The 22509-nt window shown below is 39.1% G+C and overlaps 1 protein-coding gene across 2 annotated transcripts in view; it reads right to left on the reverse strand.

The window, feature by feature from the left end:
* The window catches only part of KITLG (KIT ligand), an 86068-nt gene extending 75076 nt beyond the window's left edge, over positions 1-10992 (reverse strand). Inside the window, exon 1 of one of the 2 annotated variants that reach the window (XM_033118193.1) lies at positions 10771-10992. In XM_033118193.1, coding sequence (XP_032974084.1) covers positions 10771-10785 — 15 coding nt within the window. In that variant the 5' untranslated portion in view covers positions 10786-10992. The remainder of the gene's footprint in view (positions 1-10770) is intronic. The other variant, XM_033118192.1, reaches the window with a different exon arrangement.
* Positions 10993-22509: the final 11517 nt, after the last annotated feature.

Raw genomic sequence — 22509 nt, forward strand, 5'->3', positions numbered from 1 at the left:
CCTCGGATTAGCTCTGTAACCTTGGGCAGATGATAGAAAGAAGTAACTTTGCTCTAGGTAAACTATCTTGTGATTATAATTATACACATTTAGCTCTTTTTCAGTGTTGGCTATAGTAGGGAATGAAAACAAATTATTCAGGACTAAAGTAAAGCTGAAGCCTGAGTTATTTAGAGAAATTGCTTCAGCTTTCCCTTTCATTCTGACAGTGGAGACTTTGCAATTAGAGTCACTTTCTTTAAGAAAGGAGCCATCGCTATTGATAAGCTTACCATTTGTTTAAGGCTAAGGATACCAGTAAACGTGTATTTACTATTTCCTATGGGCCAGGCACTGGACTAAGGGCTTTTTTGTAGATCATTTCATGTAGTCTTCATAACCACCTTTGAGAAATGTACTATTGCGCTCCATGCTTGGCAGATGGGGAAACTGAGGCTCAGAGGACTTCGTGCAGAGGCAGCCGTCTAACTGCACTCTGGTTCAACACACCTCTGTTGCGTCGTCTCCTTCACGTGCATTCAGATGATCCAGGACCTTTAGCTTTCATTTCCACTAAACTGATGAGGAAGTTACACCATGATGCTGCTGACAAAGAGCACTCACTCCAACAGCCATTGGTTTAAGAAAACATACCGTCCAGGCAGAAAATGATTTTTTACTATTCATGCAGCTGGAAACAAGGAATTAGAAAGCAAAGGTCGTAACTTCAATGACTGGTAGTTTTAAAAACCAGACATAAGCATGAAGACATCACTGTTAAATAGTTTTCTAATACGCACACAACCACTTAAAATCCTTATTGAAAGCAGCATGAAAAGAGGGTCAGACAGAGCAAATTGATTAAAGTGATCCCTGAAGCGTCTTTTATTCCAGTAAGTTATTTTGAAACACAATTTTAAAATACTTTAAAACCTGCCCTTTGCCAACAAAAGTACCGTTTTATTTGAAAAACACCAAGGTTTTGAGAGCAATTCTTAATTCCATAAAGTAAAATGGCATTTTTACAGTTTCTAAGGGGCCTCTCTCACAATAGTCAGACAAGGCAGGCATTTGACAGCTAAGGAGATTGAGATGGGAGAGGCTGGTGACCAGGCCCAGGCTCCCTGACTTGGGTGAGAATTATTGTTCCTCAAAACCATTTACACACCTGAGTGGGACTGAGCAGCTGGGTGAGAAGCCACCTGTCACTCACCCAGAACCTCAGCTCTGCCTGCCTCAGTCTTTTCCAAATAAGACTGAAAGCTATCATCTTTACACACAAATTTGGTGGGGGGAGGAAAGTTTGAGCCGTACATAGTGCATGTAAATGTATGTAATCATATACTTACATATGGGTACATTCTTCTGAAGTGGTTAAGAGAAATCTCGTCTTTAGAATTCAACAGCCTTAGCTTCCAATCCAAGCTCTTCCATTTAGCTTGCATTTTTGTTTCTTTTAATCTTGGGCAAATTTTCTTAATCTCTCTGAACTTTAGGTTCCGTATTTGTTAACAAAAAACAATGATATCGACATGTATCTACTTCATAACTTTTTTTTGGTTTTTTTTTTTTGAGAATCAAATGAGATATACCTGTGCAGTTTGTGGCACAGTGCCTCATTGAGGTGAGTAATCAACAGATAGGTATTAACTTATTAACTAGTCTTATTATTTCCTTATTCAAGAAGCCGCTCTTTTTCTTAAACTGCTTGCCTTTTGGCCTATTTTGTATAACTGTTTCCTTCCTCAGAAAGAGGAGAAAAGTAAAGGAGATAAAATTGGGGCGGCGGGGGGGGGGGGGGGGGTGGGGGGGGGGGGTGGGGGGGGTGGGTAGGCGGGTAATTTGTTTCATTTGCTAAGACTGCTTATGAGTGTGAAAGAAGGCAGATAACATATAAATAAGGCAGTTAAAGTATTAATCTCTAAGGATTATTTTAATTCATTTATTCATGCAAGCCCTAGAGCCAAAGGCAGGAATTGCTAAAAATGAATTTATTTCTTACACCATCGTATTTGCCATAATGGTTCACTATTCCAGCAGAGAAGGAAATGATTATTTACTAAGTGCAAGTTACTGTGCACTTAGACACTCTGTCTCAATCAGCACATCAACACTACAACGGAATAGGTCATTTTTTTCTGCACCCATTTTAACGACGGAGAAAGTAAAGTTCAGAGAGGTCGCCCAGCCAGGACATGGCAGAACCAATATTACACTTGATCTTTAACTCAATCCAATGTTTTCTGTTTTCTCACATGGCGCCCAGTTTTGCTTAGTAAACGACGTTGCATAGTCACTGAAAATAATGCTGTGAATGGTGAAAAAAGTAGCCTTTCCAATCATCCACCGAACACATTTGTGTGTACAATTGACACAGTCCAGCAGTTAAAATTTGCCTTCTGTTTGTTTTTTTTTAAGAAAGAAAGAAAAAGAAAAAAGCTTCTAAAAAGTGCACTAGCATCTAACAACCTGAATCGGGCATTTATTCCTCCCACAACATTAAGTAAGAATCTGATAGGAGCCATTCTGCTAGGCAACTGGAATCATGAAATTTTTGTTGTCCAAATTCTTTAACTGGCAGCTGTTTCTAATATCTGAATTGCATTTGTTTTTGATTCAATGTTCCTATAAACAGAATGTGCATCTTTGAGGTACCGAATAAGCCACACAAATGCACTGTGGTTGTGCCAGCTAAATCTCTTTGGGTGTTAGTCTTGGCAGCACACACTTGGAGTTGGCAGGGGAAAGACCTTATCTGAGTTTCCTCATCTGCAAAATGGGGTTTAAAAAAAAAAAAATGTACCTACCTCCCAGAAGAAAAGTTCTATGAATTAATTAATCTTAGAACTGTTTTCTACAGAGTGCCATGTGGCATGATCTTATTACCAGGGTGTTTTGATTTTATAAAACAATGATGGAAGCCATTTAAAATTGCTATACATTCAAAGGTCAACTTTTGACGCGTGCTACAGTAAATTTCACTCCTTCTAGCTGAAGGAATCATTTATGGTTGTACAGAAGTAGAGCAATAAACTGTCAAATCAGGTTTGGACTTAAAAGCCTAAGAATAAAAAAAAGATTCAAGTTTCAAATGGCGACAAAAAAGAAGTCCACTATTTTCTAAGACACAGAGTACTATGACAATGGTACATTATAAACAAACGTACAAAGTTTGAACAATACTTTCCAGGGCAGGGGTTAAGACTTTCTTTAAAAATATTATTATCTGTTGCAAAAACAATGCAAGGATTATATAAACCCTACTTCGTAGTTCTGTGTTTTTCAACATAGAGTTTCATCCAATATTAAAAACATTATGCTAATACCTCCCTTTCACTTTTCATGATTGTTTTCTAACTCCTTTATTATCCATGCATTTCAGTGCCTATTTTGGACCACCTGGAGGGACAAAGCACCAGCCATGCCCCTGTACTGTGACCATTTCTATCTAACAAGCAGTAGAATGACATGTGCTAGAGTCAGTCCTCAGCCTAATAGAACACATCAGAGATCTCTGGGTAGAGCCAGCTGAATAGATAACTTTCTAAAATCGCCAGAGATCTGTACTAAAGCAATCACAGAGGTCTTAGTTGGTCATCAAAAATGTAAATCCCTAATGTGTTGACCATTTCAGAAGCATTAATTTATAGGTTTACATAGAACCATAAATAATGTTGTGTGATTGCTGAGGTTTGTTTTGCAATCCTCAGGTTTTCTAGATCACATTAGAAATCATTTTACATGAAACACTTCTACCCTTTCTTCCTCCCCCTCATCTAAAGTTTTGCTGTGAATATAAATGTTGACAGCCACCCATAGGGACAACACATGCCAGGAGGGGAGCAAGGCCTTTATAACACAACCAACTTTCTCCGAAACATTCTTCTTGGAAATCAAGGAACCTATGTGGTTTCACAAGGCAGTGTCTAGAAGGGCACTGAGAAAACGATTCCAAGTAAACAGTAAAAACTCAGCACCAGGGGGTCCCTAACAGTAGACATAGGCATTATTTAATTGTAATTTTTAGAGGTGACCTGGTTTACTCAAACACCTGCATTTAGAAGAAACAAATCAATGATGAGATGCCTTTAACAGGAAAGGTCTTTGATTTCAGAGATTTTGTGTCAAGGTGAAAAAGAGGCACAAGTTCTAAGCACTCACAGGGCTTTTGTTCAGAAGATGAACTTCTGCTCCTGAAAGGGCAACAGAGTATGTGTAAACAAGACAAACACAAGGGCTGCCCCAGACCCTCTGCAGTGCTCTTTCCTTCCAGGCCTGCAGCAAGGCACATTATGCAGCTAGGGTGCCCTTTCTGCAAAGTGAAGGAGGCTGAGGTTTGCTTTTCAAGTGAGCACTGAGGATGGCATTCTCGACCATCCTTTGCACTCTTTTGCATGGTCACCCTAGAGAGCAAAGGCATTCTTTATAAGCAAGGCAATCGCCCAATCTTTGAGCTGTTTTCTGTGCACCTGGAACACAGAAGAGGCATCCTAACTGCCCTCATGAAGACTACATTTTCTTGAGCAGCACTCAAAGCCCCAAAGCAACAGCTACACCTGCAAAGTCACGTGCTGAATTCCTGCATCCAGATAACCAAAAGACAGCTACCGCTGCTTTTTGGTCTGGATGATTGCCTCATTTCTGAACTTTGTTTTAATGGGTAGCTCACTAGACTCTGCCTGTGCTTAGAAAAGAAGAGCATTATTGTCATTGTCACTGCTATATTTTTTGAGGAATCCATGGTGTCTTGGCTGGAGGAGGGGATCCAGTTGCTCTTTGAATATTTTCCTGTCAACAATGAGCAAGGACTGCCCAGACTTCTAACTGCTCAGGACAACCAGCTGGTGGTTACTGGGCTTGCCACTGAGGTCAATCCTAGACTGTAAGGAAAGGAGGCAGGTGAGAGGTGTTCCAGGGATGGTGCTGGACCTGCAAAAATCCTCCGCATAGTGTCTTCCACAGGAACTGCCTTTCCCTGAGGCGGGAAGGCTGCTCCCTCCCCTTCCAACCTCTATGTCTCCCGCTGTAGACCCCCTCCTCTTCACTATCTTCTGAAGATTCACGCCAGGGTGTGATTCAGAGATACTACTAGATTCAGTGACTTGCCCAAGATTTGCCCAGACTTGCACAAGACTGAGACTCAGTGACTGGCACTGGAGTGGGAGCCAAGTGCAGGACCCAGTCCACTAATGCTCTTTCTACCCCATGATCAGATTCTTTCCATTGCTGCTGCATGTAGGCAGATATTGGAGGCCCCGGAGCAGAAAAGACCAGCAAACAGGGAGGCACTCATTACCTTTGGGAAGCTTACATTTAAAGATCAGAAGAGAGAAAGTAAAGATCCTCTTTAACAATGGATATTGCTAAAATAGGAAGGTGTAAATACCATTTTTGTTATAGAGAAATATCAAGTACCAGGTGAAAGGGCTAAAGTAGAACAGTCTAAATTTAAATCTCCTTCATTGCTCCCCATTGGCTGGTTCTTAATCATAAGACAATGGTTATAATTGGCATTTGCACCAAAGCAATGGTGCATAAATCACAGAACCGAAGGCAGCTTAAATGTCATCTGGTTCAAACCTCTATTCTATTAGAATCTTAAAAACAGAAAATCGTAGAACTGGAAGGCACTTAGAAATCACCTAGTCCTGGTCTCATTTTACAGTTGAGGAAACTGAGGTTTGGAGAGATTCAAATAGCTTCCCAAAGTCATACAACTTGGTAACCAAGCTAATAAAAGAACTCCATCCCCTAATACCCAAGTCAATGGGCAGCCTAGAAACAGTGAAATGTAGCCCAAAGGCAAAGCGAGCTACATAAAGAACAGTTTTCCTTTAGATGACACACATCATGATCTTAAAAAAAGAACCATGAGGTCTAATGATAAGAAAATCACCCCCCCACTAACTCCTTTATTTCTGGATAGCAGGAAATAGTAGAAATGGGATAAACACAATTCTCTCAGCACCTACCGTAAACAGTTTTTAGTATGCCTACAATTAAGTGAACAGGCAAAAACCATTTTGCTGCATCTATCAATCAGTAAAGCTACAGTCAAAGATTTCCATGAGACAAAGTCTATGCAAAATAACCTCGAAAACAGCATATACCAGAAAAGCATCCTGGCATTGCCTCAATTTGTTTTATAAATTGTTCTGACTACACAGGTGACTTACTCCAAAATCAGAGTCTCCTGCAGCTGTTTGTGATTCATGTAATAGAGAACAAAGATAAAAGATCACTCCTCAGAGATTTATAACCAAATGCCTTACCCTAAGTTACAAAAGGGAACAGGTAATCGAGAAAAGAAAAAAAAAAGCCTCCCAAACTTGCATAATGGAAAAAAAAAAATCTCACTGCAGCTTGCCTGGGAAAGACAAAAAGACACCCTGCAGAAATGAATGCATGGCCTCACTCAGAAGATCAAGTGCAAGAACACCAGGGATAGAAAGCTGACTAAGTCTCCAGTCTAAACTAAAATAAACCCTCAGAATCATAGGAGGGGAACTTAGAAAGCAAGAGAGTGGAAACATAGAAGTGAATCAGAGATGGTGATATTCCCATTTTCCATTTCTACTTGCAATTCTAATTCTCTCATTCATTTTCACTTTCAAAGAAACACTTGAAAGAATTCAACATCCCTCAGACCACATATACTGTGTTTCCCCGAAAATAAGACCAGGTCTTATATTAATTTTTGCTCCAAAAGGCACATTAGGGCTTACGTTCAGGGGATGTCATCCTGAAAAATCGTGCCAGGGCTTATTTTCCAGTTAGGTCTTATTTTCGGGGAAACACAGTAGTATGTAGCCTTTGTTTTCACACATTCCTAGTTTGATGTGTGTTAATTACAGTCTATAAACAGATATCAGCCTACCTTAATAGAAGGTCCTGATCCACAGATTCAGATTTATGGTCTCTGTGCTTTGCTGGTTAAGCATCATTTACCTGCAATAGCCACTTTTTCTCTGGGTTGTAAGCTATCTGGCAGGCAATTCTCTTCTCAGGGACAATAAATTCACACTGTAACTACAGGAAGCCACTGTGCTCCGATAAAGATATATATACAATCTTGTTTAGTCCTTTCCACCATCGTGTGAGAAAACTCTTTATAACTATTTTATAACCATCAGACAGATTACAAAATGGAATTCCCAAGAAGTTTAACCATTTGCCTAAGGTTATTTGTCTCACACCAGGGGTAAAACAGGAATTAGAATCTAAGATCTTTCCACTACAGCTGAGGTGCTCCCTAGACATGGATGGGGAATGGCACATAGAGTGGGGTTCCACGGACTATGCATAAAATCTCTAATATTCAGACTATCCACTTTGGGCAGGGATTCTTTTTTTTTTTTTATAAATATTATTTCTGGTGATGGAAAGATTTCAACATATCATTAAAGAACAAATGTGACTCACAATTTGCTATGTTCAATCCAGCAGTTAGACATAAATCAAATTTAGCAATTTTAATTGGTTTGGCTCAGGCCTTCAGATTTCCATATGGTTATTTTCCTTGTTTTATGTTAAATGTAATTGACTTAGCACTTGAGTTTTAAAATCTTGGCAGCATGTATCAATTAAAAGCTACACAAAATAGAATTATTCAAAGCACACATTCCAAATTGAGTGATTTTAAGGACAAGGTGAAAAAAAATGCTCTTTTCATAAATGTTAATATTTTTCTATGAACTTACAGATAAACTTCATACAGACAAAAGAGGGATATTTTCTTGGAATATCAAAAGCTAACAAGCATTCTATTTGCTTTTTTTCCAAGAACTAATAATGTGTGCTTAAAATGGCCTTTTCTACACTATTTGCAAATGAATTTTTTCTTAATATTTCTAAAACTGACAGCAGTCAGGAAAACTCTCACAAACCTTTTCAAAACTAAAATGTAAGTAGGTACAACATCAATAAACATGGTGCCAAGCCCAGTAAACTGATGTCACCTTTTCAAAATGGTCTTGCAAAATTTGCTGCCCAATTGTCATTTAATATACTAGTATATCAGAATATTATGTTGAAATAAATGTTCTTCATTGAAATAGATGTTCTTTCTAAACCAGAGCCACAATTCCCTTCAGAAACTGGAAAACCACACAATGAGAATCAAATGCAATCAGAAATCTGAAAAATGCAACATGCATTCATTTCTGTGGACTTGTGACTAAATTTATTGCTACAACTGCTCCTCATGACTACTGTCCATGTAATTATTGTCCAAATACTGAAGTCCAGCACATGTGCTAAATAAATGAAAGGATCATTTATCAAACTCCGAGTGGTTGTTGATGGAATTTTCACACTTACTTAGTTTGACTGAAAACCTGGTATACCTGTGATTCTTGGAGAGCTGCATAATCCAAGTTAAAGTTTATTATTATTATTACTATTTAAAATGTCCATGTTATATCTTGGGTAATGGGAGAGTACAGAACTGTTTGCCTTAAAATAGAACTCTGGTATTGATGTCATCTTTATAAATGACCACTTAAGCTATTGATTTAATAGCTCTTCCTCCTTTGTGAAGAGAACATTAGATTCGATAGGACAATTCATCCTACTTCTTAGTGTCTGATTCCCTTACGCTACTTTCTCTCTACCCACCCAGAGTTGCACAGAAAATACCTTTGTAACTTTTGGATTAGAAAATTTAGCAATATGAACGAGGATCTAACCCTCTTCCCCCATTTCCATGGATTATTTTATTGATTTCATGCTATTTCCAATGCCCCCTTTTCCATGGCAAGAATGTGGAATTGCTAGAAGTATCCTTAAGGAAAACCTTGAAGGTCATTGGATCCCAGGCAATGAATGCCTCCATTCAACAAGGGCATGGCCCTCCTGTGCCGGCAAGTCCTTTAACATCAGCAAGTTCTCCCAAAGGGCTTGCACTTTAACTTGGTCTGAGCCGGTCGCATTTCTAAAATATTTAGCTGTCTCAAATGTCCCTGGTCGGCAGCACAGAACGTTTCAGGCTAGACAGACCTCTTTCTAGTTTTCAATGGAAGTATTCCATGTAATCCGATTTACACAGCCATTGAATCAAAGTGGGAAAGGAGATTACAGGAGATTTGTTTCGCAAAGCAAGGGTGCAAGGATCATCAGTCCTACTGACTCTCAAAGTGACACGATAGTACATCGCCCCCCTTTGGAGTGTTGGTCATTAACTCGATCTGTCTCCAGTGTTCTTGTTTAAATAGAAAGAAGGTGTAGGCTCACTGAACGAGCAGGTAGCGATTTCTCCACCCAGACCTCACCACTACCATTCATGGGAGTAGATGCCACTGTCACAAGGACTTGGTTCCCTGCCCTTGCTCATTATTCTGCAAAGCAGAAAGCTTGTACAAGTCAAGTAATGCCATTGAAACTTCTCTTTTGTTGCCTGAGTCTTTAACACTTACTTGCATTTCAACAGCACACTGTGGTGATCAATGTTCTGCCTATAAACTAACGTGTTTGCAAGAGGAATCTGCACACCTCCTCTTAGCCTTAGGCTGCTGCTCTAGAAAGTACACAAAACTTTCCGCCAGGCAATATCCCTTTCCCCTGCCCTTTTCCACGCCGGTGCAATGGGCTCGATTCTTTTTACTTCCTTTCTGAATGTGTACATTTCCCAAGCCTAGACAACTATTTAAAATATGATACAAAGCAGGCCATTTCATAAAACATTTCCATCATATGGACGTCTTCATTATCAACTGACGATTTGTACAACCTCCCAATTTCCCTTTTCCTCCAACACTTCTACCCCTTCGACACATTTCAGGAATTGCAATGTCCGATAGAACCTCTGGGGGGTAAAAGGGCAGCCTTACCCAACCCGCGGCAGATATACAGAACAATTCCAAAGGGGAGAACTGAGAAGAGGTAAGAACTGCAGTGGTGAAAAGAACTATGAAAAGAAGTACCGTGGGGTCCCTTTCTATACAAGCCACATATTTGATTCAAGGGGGAAAATCTAATTGTACCCTAGATTTTCTATCTATCCAGTGTGTTTATGTACAATGCACAATTTAGCAGCACCGGGAATTACCTCAATAACTATCATTAGAGGTGCCCATTTAAAAAAAAACAAAACAACTTTCTCTTCTGTAATGAAAGAAGGTGAGTGCAGTGTAGAGGTATTACCCCCCCCACCCCCATTCCTCACCCCACCCCCCACCCCCGAGCTCTCTGGGGAGCTCACCCAGAGCCTCAAACCCCGCGAATGCCTCTGGGAGCCAAGTTTCCCCCGGCTGGCTGGGCAGGTTTCCGCCCCGCGGACGCAGAGCGCTGCGGCTAAGGAACTCGGGGTTGGCTTCGCTCCCGGCGCTGCACCCGCGTGGCCACGAGCCCCGCGCCCACCTGGGGACTGCACAGAAATCTGGGTTCGAGAGCGAGCGAGCGTGGCGTAAGGGGAACTGTTTTGTAATCTCCCGGAATCCACGGGAAAATATCACCCGTGCAAAGACATGCCTTCTCGTGGTTACTTAAATTCTCCGGCCAAAGAGCAGGTCCTTCCTGGTTACAGCAACTACGCACGGCTCCCAACTGACAGCTCTAAACTTAACGGCTGCAAACTTGACACCGCTCCCTCTCATCACTCCCACTCCTCCTCTCTCGCTGGCTCACCCGGCCCGGGAGGCTCCGGCTCGCACGCCACACCCGCCTCCCCCGCACCTTCTTGGCAGGTCCCGCGGGCACAGCCCCGGGCTCACAGGCAGCCCGTGCCGGGACGCGCCGGCCTCAGGGCACGATTTTCTAGAAAAGCCAACGAGCGCCTGGGCGCGCCCTACTCACTTGTGTCTTCTTCATAAGGAAAGGCTGCGCTGTGATCCAGCCCAGGCAGCGGTGTGGCGACTCCGTTTAGCTGTTCTGGAGCTCCAGCATATTGCACGAGCAGCGGCTGCAGATAGTCCGCGCATTGGGCAGCCCGAGAGCAGCACGTTCTCCCCCGCCCGTGCTTCCGCGGCGGATCCCGGACCCGGCGCGAGGGCGGCGAGCTAAGCCCGGGCCCGCGCGCCCGCCAGCACTTTTATATAGCTCCCTCCCGCCTGCTCCAGACACGCCTCCTTCCCTTCCGGAGCCCCGGGGAAGCGAGTTGGGGCAGTGGCGCGGGGGGAGACCAGGGAGGGCGGTCAGAGCCCCGTGAATGCCCCAAAAGTTGGATAGATCAGGCCAAGCTCGTCCCCTCGCCTGGGGCCCCCGGCGCGTACTGGCGGGAGGCCACCGGGGCGCGGAGAACGAAGCTTAACCTGCAGCCGCTGCTGGCTCTGCCGGCCAGGCTCGGCGAGTCCCTGCTTGGCCTCTCAGCTCCGCAGGAGTTCACCTGGCACCGCCCGCGGACAGACAAAATACCTCGCTCGTCGGCGAGGGCCGGGACTCCGTTTTATGCAGAGGTGCTGTGAGACAGGACTTCACTTAGGAGCAAAGAATGCACCCCGCCAGCTTTAGGGTAATAAAAAAGCTTAATTGGGATTTAGTTAGGCCATTGTCTTACCCCCACCCCCAATATATATATTTACAATTACTTTAGTGAATGAATATTTAATAATTAAAATAATTGTTGACTCAGGGCTAAGTATTGCTATTTTCTGAATGGTTCACTGCTGCTTCTTTAGAAATTAAGATTGAAAGTGAAGCGATAGATTATTAACCCCATGAATGTCTCAGAAGTTGGACAGATGAGGCCAAGTGCATACACTCCTGAAATGTATCATTATGGTCTAATAGAAAGGGAAATGAATTTGAGCAAGATTGATTCTATTTCAGATTCTACTGTAGGCTCCATAACCTTGCCCCAAATCAAGGGTTTAGCAGTGTGGCACGCATAGCTTTAAAGGTCCCCAAGGTGATTGTAGGTGGGAACCAGATGAACATTTTTGTTTATTTTGTCAAATGAGTATAAATTAAAACGTGTCTTTTAAAAATATACACTATGTAACATATATAATACACATATATATATGAGGTGTGATCAAACAATATAGTGAATGTTTAAATTTTTTAAAAAATGTATTATAGTAAAAGGCACTAATCCCCCTTTCTTCCAACACATTTATCCCATCTTGCTTGCCACTTTCTGAAGCAGTTCTGGAAGTCTTCTTTGGTGAGTATCTTTATTGCGCTGCTGTGGCTGCCTGGATGTCCTGAATTGGTTCAAAATGTTTACCTTTTATGGTCGTTTTACGTTGAGGAAGAGCCAGAAGTCACAGTGTCAGATCCCAGATCCAGTGAATAAGGTAGATGAGAACACACCGTAATGTTTTTGTTTGACGGAAATCACTGTACCAGAAGCTCTGCATGACACACAGCCTTTCCATTGTGATCACAAAATACGGTGAATGTTGCTGTCCAGTGCCATCCAACGGAAAGGCAGTTATCTTCAAAACGGAAAGCAGCGCATCAAACCTTAGTACCATGTTTCCCCGAAAATAAGACCTATCCGGACAATCAGCTCTAAGGCCTCTTTTGGAGCAAAAACTAATATAAGACCCGGTCTTATTTTACTATAAGACCAGGTCTAAATATAATATAATATAATATAATATAATATAATATAATATAATATAATATAATATAATATAATATAATTAATAATAATATAATATAATATAATATAATATAATATAATATAATATAATATAATATAATATAATATAAAATAAATACCTGGTCTTATTTTTGCTCCAAAAAACGCATTAGAGCCGATTGTCCGGCTAGGTCTTATTTTCGGGAAAACATGATAACAGTGTGTGACAAGTTTCAACCTGTTCTGTGCACTCAGTCGGGTGTGAGCTATGGTTGAAAGAAGCTGTGTTTTAAAATGTGCCATAAATCATTCTCCATTGTGGCAATGCTCCGTGTCACACATCACTTCTGGTAGGACAATTTCTGTCAGATAAAAACAGGGTGGTGTGTTCTCATCGACTTTATTCACCGGATCTGGCATCATGTGACTTCTGGTTCTTCCCCAAAGTCAAAATGACCATGAAAGGTAAATCTTTTGAATAGATTCAGGACATCGAGGCAGCCATGATAGCTCAATAAAGACATTCACGAAAGAGGACTTCCAGAACTGCTTCAGAAAGTGGCAAGAATGGTGGGATACGTGTGTTCAAAGAAAGAGGGAGTATTTTGAGGGGGATTAATGGCAATGTGTCTTTTACTATAATAATTTCTTTTTATTTAGACATTCACCATATTGTTTCATCACACCATATATATCATCAAACAGATGATTCCAGCTTGATTGCATCGTAGAAAAAAGTTTGAAGGGCCAATTTAAAGTCAACTTAATGTATAACATTAGATAAATAACTTGTACCAAAGGAAGGTGTATATGACAAAAACCATGAAGTTGGAAGAATTACTGAAGCTTGGGAAACATCAGTCTAACCATACTAATTTTATGAAACCAGTTGGAAGTAATGGCCTAATAAGTTAGATGAAGTGAAAAGAAACCAGGGAGTGGACCTATCAGAAATTAAGTTCAATTTCTTTTCATTCAACTCAGTAGTTCATCTCAATACTCATATTCATCTCCTATGGTACACTCTCAGGCTCTTCTCTCCCTTCCTTCCCCCTTTCCTTATTTTCCTCAGTTCTCATTGACTCTAGCTACATCATCGCTGACTTTCTCATCCATAATTCTGATTCTTTTGTTTCCTTCATATCGCTGCCCTACAGTTTTGCTGTATAATCATGTTACTTGAAATCAAGTCAAAAGAATATAAAAGCAGGTATCTAAAGGAGTAGAAAGAGCTAGTGTGCAAATCAAAGATTGTAGGCAAGCTCATAGGGAGGTCAGAAGTGGGTCTGAAAGACTGAGATTTCTCTTTAAGGTAGGCCTTTGAGAAGAGACACAGGCTAGCATCCAGTCCCTTAGCAGGAAAAAAAACCAGGAGCTGCTTAAAAGTTGCCAAGAGTCAGGGCTATGCCCAAGAGGATAGGAGGCATGGGGGATTTTTTCTTGTAGAAATAATAGGACCCCATTATGGAGTGCAAGGAGTTCAACATTTGATACATTGGAAAGTCTCTCTATGATCATCTAGTTCTTTCCTTGCATACTTTCAATGCTAGTTGGTCCATCGTGCTGTTTTTAGTTAATCTAATTGTTGGATAGCATTTTTTGTTGAGCTTTAACATTTGTTGTTGTTTACAAAACAGGTTTCATTTAGTAAATAAGTCTCTTAAGTCTTGTTTTGTGCACTTGAAACATCTCTTGTTCCAACCACTTTGTGGCTGCCCTCTGTTAGCAACATATGTTGTTTTCAGTATCCTTCTTTAAAAAAAATGGCACCCCAAATTCAAACCGGTATTGTCTGATCAAGCCAGACCAGAGGGAGGCCATCCATTCCTATCTTTGGGGGAGGTGGAAAAGGAGAAGGAGAAGGATCACTCTTTGATCATGAAACTTCCACTGCTGAAAACTCTGCCATTGCTCTTGGGATAAAGAATTAAATATCTTTGCAAAGGCTTCAAGGCTTCCAGGGTCTGCCTTGAAAGTCAACTTACTCTGTGCTCCACAGGCAGGGCTTTCTTTGTTCCTCATAATTCTCTTCCCTTTCAGAACCTTTGCATATACCCTTCTTTCTGCCTCTGCCTCTGCTTAGACCACTTTGCTCAACCCTCTCCTCTTTGCCTAGTAACTATCTTCTTATTCTTTAGATCTCAACTCAGTATTCCCTATATTCTCTGTCTCAGGTAGGTTTTCCCTAACCTCTGATTCAGTCAACTCCCTTCTTATTTTAAACACAAGTATGAATTCCCTCTCTTTTGTAGCACTTACAAAATAGTGGCAGTTTGACGTTTGTTTGCGTGATTATTTGATTAAAGTTACTGACTACAACTGTCCTCATTCATTACTTTATCTTCAGTGTCTAGTACAGTGAGCAGAACACAGTGAATCTCTTAAAAATTGTTCTAATTGGGTTACTGATGCCAGACATGAGGCAGGAATTGCTAGGCCGTTAGCTTAGACTATGTCACTAACTTCTCACAAGTCATGTAAGGGAGATGATTTTTCTATTTAATAAATAAGAAACCTGAGGACTAACAAGGTAAAGTAACTTATTCAAGATCCCTTAATCAGTAAGAGGAAAAAACATGTTCTAATCCAGGCATATGGACTATGGTTAGGATCTGTTATCTGCCCCGTACATTTTCCTATTCTTCTTCCTCTACTACTAGCACCCCACTTTCTTTTGTAGAATTCACACTCAATCCCATGTCTCTCAGGAGGGATTGTCATTCACAAGGCTCTGTTTCCTTCCCCTTGCTCACCTCCATTATAAGGGTGGGTTTAGGATCCAGGTCTGTCTAATACTCTGATTGGTAAGGTATGGGTACATAACCTGAGGTGGGCCAATCAGAATCCACTGCGGGATTTATGTGCTAAAGTTAATTGGAAAGATTACCTCTTTCCTATGGAGTTGCCAAGCTACGAAAATGTGAAGCTTTCTTTATCCAATAAATGTGTGGTTTTACCAGCCTTAAAAATGATGAAAGACATCAGTTCACAGAGTATTGTCTGAATAACCCAAATTTTCTAATATTCTGGAATCCCATCAAACCCATTTGTTTAGTTCAGTTCATTTTTCCTCTTAATTGTGGAATAAAGATGAACAAATATCACCAAGGATAGTAAATACTTAAATTATTGGTAGTCAGCCTTCTTTTCCCTTCACTCTGTGCCTAAAAATTAACCACAGGTCTAATTTAAAAATCAGCAATAAATAATTACATTCCTGAGGAAAGATGAGCCTCTATAATACCAAATCAGAGATTTAAAAAATTTTTTCAACTCTTTTGTGAAATTCTGGAACTGTTCATAATATTAAATCAGAATGTTAACTCAATATTTATCAATAAATAATGATTACATTTCAAATAGAATTTGATTGACAAGAAAAGAATTAGTGTTGCATGGAGATAATTATAATACAAATAGATGATATCTATCAAGTAATCAAGAAGGTGTTAGTCATCATGATCCAATGAACATGTAAGATTATCAAAAAAGTCTAAAGGAATAAACTTACTTAAACATTCTAGTGAGAACTTGAATGAAAAGAAATCCAGGGGATCTAGAGAGGGAATTTCTTGTTATATTTAAAATTATTAACTTTGCAGAAACAACTCAGATTATTTATTCACTAATCAGAAATAATGTCCTCTAAAACAAAATTATTTCTATTACCACTGCCCTCCTTCAGAGTCTCATGTATCTCACCTAAAGTATTTCAACAGATTCACCAATGGTCCTCCTCTCTCGTCTTTTCTTACTCTCGTCCATTTCAATATCACTGCTAGTGTTAAGTAGCGTCTATAAAAATCAAATCACACCATCTTACTGACTATAAATGTATTTTGATTCTCAGTACCTAGAGAATAAAATCCAAATCTCCTCACAATTTAGCCACAATATTTATAGCTCCCTAGACTCCTCTATTGTTGTAGACTCCTTTCAACCAGCCATCTTGTACTTTTCAACATTTTCTCTTTGACACCTTTGTTCCTGTGCTCACATTGTTCCTTTACGGTGGAATAGCTTGTCCTCTATTTTCTGTCTGAAATCTCCTTTTCATCATTCAAATCCTGGTTCAAATAACACTACCTCTTTGAAGCAAATGTGCTCATTCCTTACAACCTTAATTAGGTTTACAATTAATGAGACAATTCGTTTGTAATACATGAGCTCTCATTCAGTGAAGGAGAGAAGAATGTTGCTCAAAATGTGCTAAGTGAAAGAATAAAATGAGCTGTAGGAATTTGATGAGAACCTTCTAGAGAGAGAATATGCATAGAGAGCTTGATAATAGTTACCTATGTTTTCACATTTTTTGCTACTAAAAGTTTAACAAGTATTAAAAAAAGTTGATCAAAAAGTACAATTATTTCATTTAATTTATGTAAACATTTTTGTTTATGTCTTCCTAGTCCTTAGAGATTTCGGAAAGTTATTTAATAATGAACATAGGTTTTCAAACTAGAAGAGAACTTTGATAATATGTATTTTTTACGATTAATCTATAGATGAAGAAACCGAGGTCACAGAAGTGTCACTTTAAACGAGGAAGGGTAGAACTCACATCTCCAGAACTGATTTATGAAATACTTTCTGGCTAGTTTGGAAGCACTACTTCCAAGGAATCAAGATTAAAGAGTAAATATACCCCCCCCCCGTTTATAGTAAAGAGTGATTTATTATTAATAAGACAATGATTTTAAGAGTATTCAGAGAAAAATTTCTAGACAAGAAGAGGTGGAATTGATTTTCTAATGATATATGTATTCTGGGAATATGCTTTTTTATATTCTATATTCCCAGAACATAGGAGACTTTTGAATATATATAATTTAGATGCTCAAATAACATGAAATATTACAACTTTTATATATTTTACCACCGGTCCTTCTTCTCCATAACATTTAAAAAATATATTATCTAATCATACATTTTTGCCTAATTGTCCTGGTGATGGCTTTCATATATGTCTCATAACTTTTATGTGTATTAGATAAGTTAATTTAGGTTGGTGTTTTTGGCAGTGATTTTATCCTCTTCTAGTTATCTGATTTTAAAAGAGATTTGTGGCTTCAACTGTGGCAATGTTCTTTTTTATATTCTACTTTTGAAATACGTGTTCTCTAATGAATCATTTAAATGAGAAGTCTCTAGAGCATGGCTTATTTCCTAATTGACAAGTTTGTGCTGTACGACTCTTGGCACAGTTAATAAAGAGTGTAGAGACAGACGAATATACAATTTTATAAAGTTCTGTTACAAGATGTAATGCAACTCCCTGGCTATCTCTTCTATGAAATTTATAACCAGGGGACAGTAGAGAAGCTGTCACATATTTGGGACTTTCTTTCTTCTTTCTTTCATTTTTTGGGGGGGTGGTGGGCGATAAAAACCACTTTTGACATAAAGGCAGCTAGAAAACAGATAACTTTATATTATGGGTTCCACAGTCTGAAATAAGCAATGTAGATACTTTTATTTTTTCAGTGGATGTGCAACTTGCTTAGACAAGTAGCAGATTTTTCATGTCTCCCTTCAGCGTCATCAGACCACTTATCAAGTTTGGATAAAAGACATTTGTTAACAGAGTATCTCATTGTCAGTATTTTCTCTCAGCTAGAAGCTGACTGTTTGCAATGACCTCCTCTTTAGAGGTTATGGGGATCTTGACCAGTTTTCAACCTATTCTTGAGGGAAGGCCCTGAGGGTGGAGTTGGCTTTCAGAATTTAGAGATCCAAACTTAGAATGGTTAGTAAGCCCTAGACATTGTTATCATTAGCCCGTACACCAGGCACCGTCACCCGCCTTCCTTTATTTCATTTTCATTCAAAGCTGTCATTCCATACTGTGGAGGCTCCCATGGCAAATCCCAGACACCAGCTTTCTAATTCTGAAGACAACACCCAAGGTGAGACAAGTAGATGAAAATAAAATGATGATTGTCATAACCACTGATTGTTAAATATATATTTGCTTTTTAATTTATAAATAATACATACTTAAATTGGATTATTGCTGTATCTTTCACTGACCTTACAATATGCAGTGTGGTTTTGTGTGTGTTTGATTGAATGTGCATCCCAGGTGCTATAAGCGTTCTATTCAAGAATTTCAGTCCAGGGCTGGCCAGCTTTCTAACTAGATGTTTCATGCTCGACAAGATAATGCAAGCACTTCTATTATCCATATCTACTCTATCCAAAACTGGCTTATTCATAGATGTTGGAAATATCTTAGAAATAAGAATATTAGATATTATTCATTAATAGCATACTATATGGCAAAATAATCTTTTAGAGGAGAAAATGGTAGCTTATTGACCAGCATCATTAATGTAAGAAGGGAGTCCTTATTGATAAAATTAAAGCTCTTTAGGATATGTAGATTGGCTAAAATAGTTTTAGCGATGTAGACATAAATACAGTATAAGAATTCAAGGAGGCCTGAAGCCGTTAGCTGATGAAACGATGCTCGAGACTTGAGCCCTAAACAGACTAGTTCCAGCCATTGATGTAAGAGGATTTCTAATGATGAGTTTGTTTTGAGTAAATATTTCGTGCAAGATGGTAATGGAGCACTTGACTGTACCAACAGCTGGGACTTTATCAAGCTTTAAGGAATATTTTGTAAGTCTTGAGTTGTGTCTATTTGTCACTATATTGGTCTATATGTGTTGCAGAATTTGGTTTATGATTTGCTTTCAATATGATCTGTTGTTAGATACCTAATCTACGATAAAGAACCTTAGAAGCTGTATATGTTAAATTGGCTTGAGGTGAGTTCATAATTATTTATGGAGCATTTACAAAGTGCTAAGCACTTTGCATATATTATTTAATCTTTATAGCAATCTGTACAATAATGCTCACAATACTCCTTACACAACTGTTATTGTTTGTTTTTGTTTTTGGTAAACCACCTATGCATAGAGTGGTGCTAATCATTGTCATTATTTAGAGAAAGAGAAGCCAGATTATCACATCCACTTATGAGGTGGATGCAATTACCATGTTTTACACATGAAGAAACTAAGCCACGGGGTAGTTCAGTTAGTTCAGAGCTAAAAAGTGGTCAATCTTCTATTTAGTCTGTGTCTGAGTGACTCTAAAAGCCCTTCCTCCTAACTAGGATGTTTTATTGCATCCCTTAATGATTCTTTCTTGTAAAATAGAAGAATTTATCCACTAAGACATAAGCTAAATATTTCTTATGATACAGAGTTTTCTTATGTGGTTAAAAGATAGAAAATAACTTGTCAAGTCCTAGGGCATGCTGGGTAGCCATCAGAACTCTAGGATAATTAGAGATCTTTCAAAGCAGTACTCTCAGTGTGGAAAATGTCATTAAAGACTTTGATCCAAATGATTGATTTTGTGACAATGAAGGGCTCCGAAAGCCGAACAAGGTTGTTTTATAAGGAGCAAAGGAAAGAGTTCGGCTAGCACTGACTCTTTTCAAGGCAAACAGTGGAAGCTGAAGATTATCTGTGCTGATTTTGCCCCTAATCCCTTTTATTGGGTTTCTGATTACCTGACCTTACTATAGCTTGTACAATATCATCTCTGTAACCTTTGTGTTTGTCGGTTTATCATGATCAACTATCAGTGCAAAGTGAGAAGCTGCCTTTCATCTGGTTTCCAATGGTGCTAACTAGAAGAAGAGAAACTAAAAAGTTTTCATTGAGCAGAAATAAAGTAGTCAAGGTATTAAAGCACCAACAGTGAACCTAAAGAAGGTATTTGAAGAAGGAAGCCTTCCTAGGGAGAAGGTTCACTAAAGAATATAGAACCATAGGACATTGAGAACAAAGAGCATTGTCTAAAATCTTGATTATTTGCAGTGGTACAAAGTTTTCCTATTTAAACTCCAATAAAGAGTTTTTGTCAATTCATCCTTATGCTGAAACTGTTCTCCTAAATCTAATGCATCAAAGATCTGGCATTGTTAAGGAAGATAATCCTTGAACTCTTAGCAACATAAAGGAGAGCTGGCAAAAAAAAAAAAAAAAAAAAAGTGTAATGCTACCTAAACCTTCCTCTTTGGAAAGAAAATAGAACAGGTTTGATTTTTGGAGGCCAGCTAAATCAGGTGGAAGAGCAAAGAGAGGCTTTGTAGCCAAGAAGGGAGGAGAAAGTGAATAAGAAAGTTGTAAAACACAAAGTGATTTATTTTACAAGTATTTGTTAAATGAAAGGAGGTACATTTTGCTTACCTAACATGCTTCCTTTTACACTGTGTCGTAGTGAAAAGAAAGTTTGCAGTCAACAGAACTAGGTTTAAATCCTGGCTCTACCACTTTCTGTCTGGGAAATTCAGGGCAGATTCGTTAGCCTCGCTGACCCTTAGTTTCCCAATAGGTTAAGCGGAGCTCCCAGTACCTGTCTCCCAGCAGTGTTAGAGCCTGTACCTGTCACCAACCTTCTGTTTGACTTTGGGCAACTCAACCTCTCTGAACATCAGATGCTCCATCTATAAAATGGGAATAATAATGCTTCCTGGCTCTATTATAGAACTTTTGTCCTGCATGTGTGGACAAAACATACACGACTGAGGCTTTCGGTGTTTTTTTTGTTTTCTAATGACTACCTAGTAGCGACAGTCTATGGATTAGGTAGTAATGTATTTCAAGTCCTAGTTCATAATAGCCAAGCAATAAATGGTATACAATAGGCATTCAGTAAATATTAGGGCTACATTATTGAATTCATACAAGATCTGTTGGTGGTATTGGCTTACTCAATACTTGCTTTCATGGAGAAAACAATATGCCAGAGCAGACAAGATATGAGACAAAAAATTCTTATATTTAAATTGTGTTCTCTATTTCTTAAAGCATAATCATACCGTCATGGAGAAGGACATTCATACATTATACTCCCCATTTTCCAGAAGAAAAGGCTGAAATCCAGAGAAATTTAGTGATATTGACTAGAGATGATATGACTTTAAGGACGAGTGTCAGGCCTAGAGTCTGGATTCCTGAATTCTGTCCTAGTGACTCTCCCATTAAACAACACTTGCTCGGTCCTAAGGGTCTGGCCTACCTTTCTAAAAATTCTTTATTAGGGGAAATTAGAAGAGCAAGAGATAAGCAATCAAAATAGGCTTTCTTCTTATGAGTTCATGATGTGTTGATATTCTTCGCTTATTGTTTCATTCTTTAAATGTGAAAAAAGGATACTGAATTTTCTGTAACATTTCGAGAGAACAGAGAGAACATACTTGTGCTAAATGGAGTGGACTCGTGCCACTATCAGTTTTGAGCCTTCACCTGATTTCAGACCCCTGAAAATTGAAAATTAGAAAAATGTTTTGCCATTTACAGAAAGACTGAAGTTTGAAAGATCACAAATCAAATTTATCAACTCTAAATTTATCAACTCTAAATAGCTAAATAGCTAAACTCTAAATAGAAAATATTGTGATCAACAAAGAAAATTGGAATTGCAACAAAATCATTAAATTTTCTTTGAAACATGTCTACTTATATGTAGTACATAGTAACTGACTGCAGATTACTTAAAAGCATCGGGCTTGTAAGTGTTGAGCCCAAACTGACTTACACCTCTTAATATAATTTATTTTACCCAGCTAGATACTTTAATATTGGATAATTTTTTTTTGGCAGTATCAAAATACTTTTAGAAAGTAACAGAAATGTAAAGCATTATGTGCATGTAAAATACTATCTACTTTAGTTTAATCCAACCTAGAATAATTTAATTCCACCTACAATACACATAGCCTACTCTCTAGGGCAGGGGTGTCCAAACTGCGTCCCACGGGCCAACTGCAGCCCACAATCCATTTTTAATTGGCCCGCAGCAAATTCCAAAAATATATTTAGTTTACTTAAATAAACCAGGTGAGGCAATACGTACTTCACCTCGAGTGAGTGGCCCGGCTGTTTGTGTATTTTACTGCATATGGCCCTTGGTAAAAAACGTTGAAAAAAGTTTGGACACCCCTGCTCTAGGGCATGATGCTGGCCCTGAGATAACTAATGTGT

Source organism: Rhinolophus ferrumequinum, chromosome 10 (genome assembly GCF_004115265.2).
Source record: "Rhinolophus ferrumequinum isolate MPI-CBG mRhiFer1 chromosome 10, mRhiFer1_v1.p, whole genome shotgun sequence".
Classification (NCBI taxonomy): Eukaryota; Metazoa; Chordata; class Mammalia; order Chiroptera; family Rhinolophidae; genus Rhinolophus; species Rhinolophus ferrumequinum.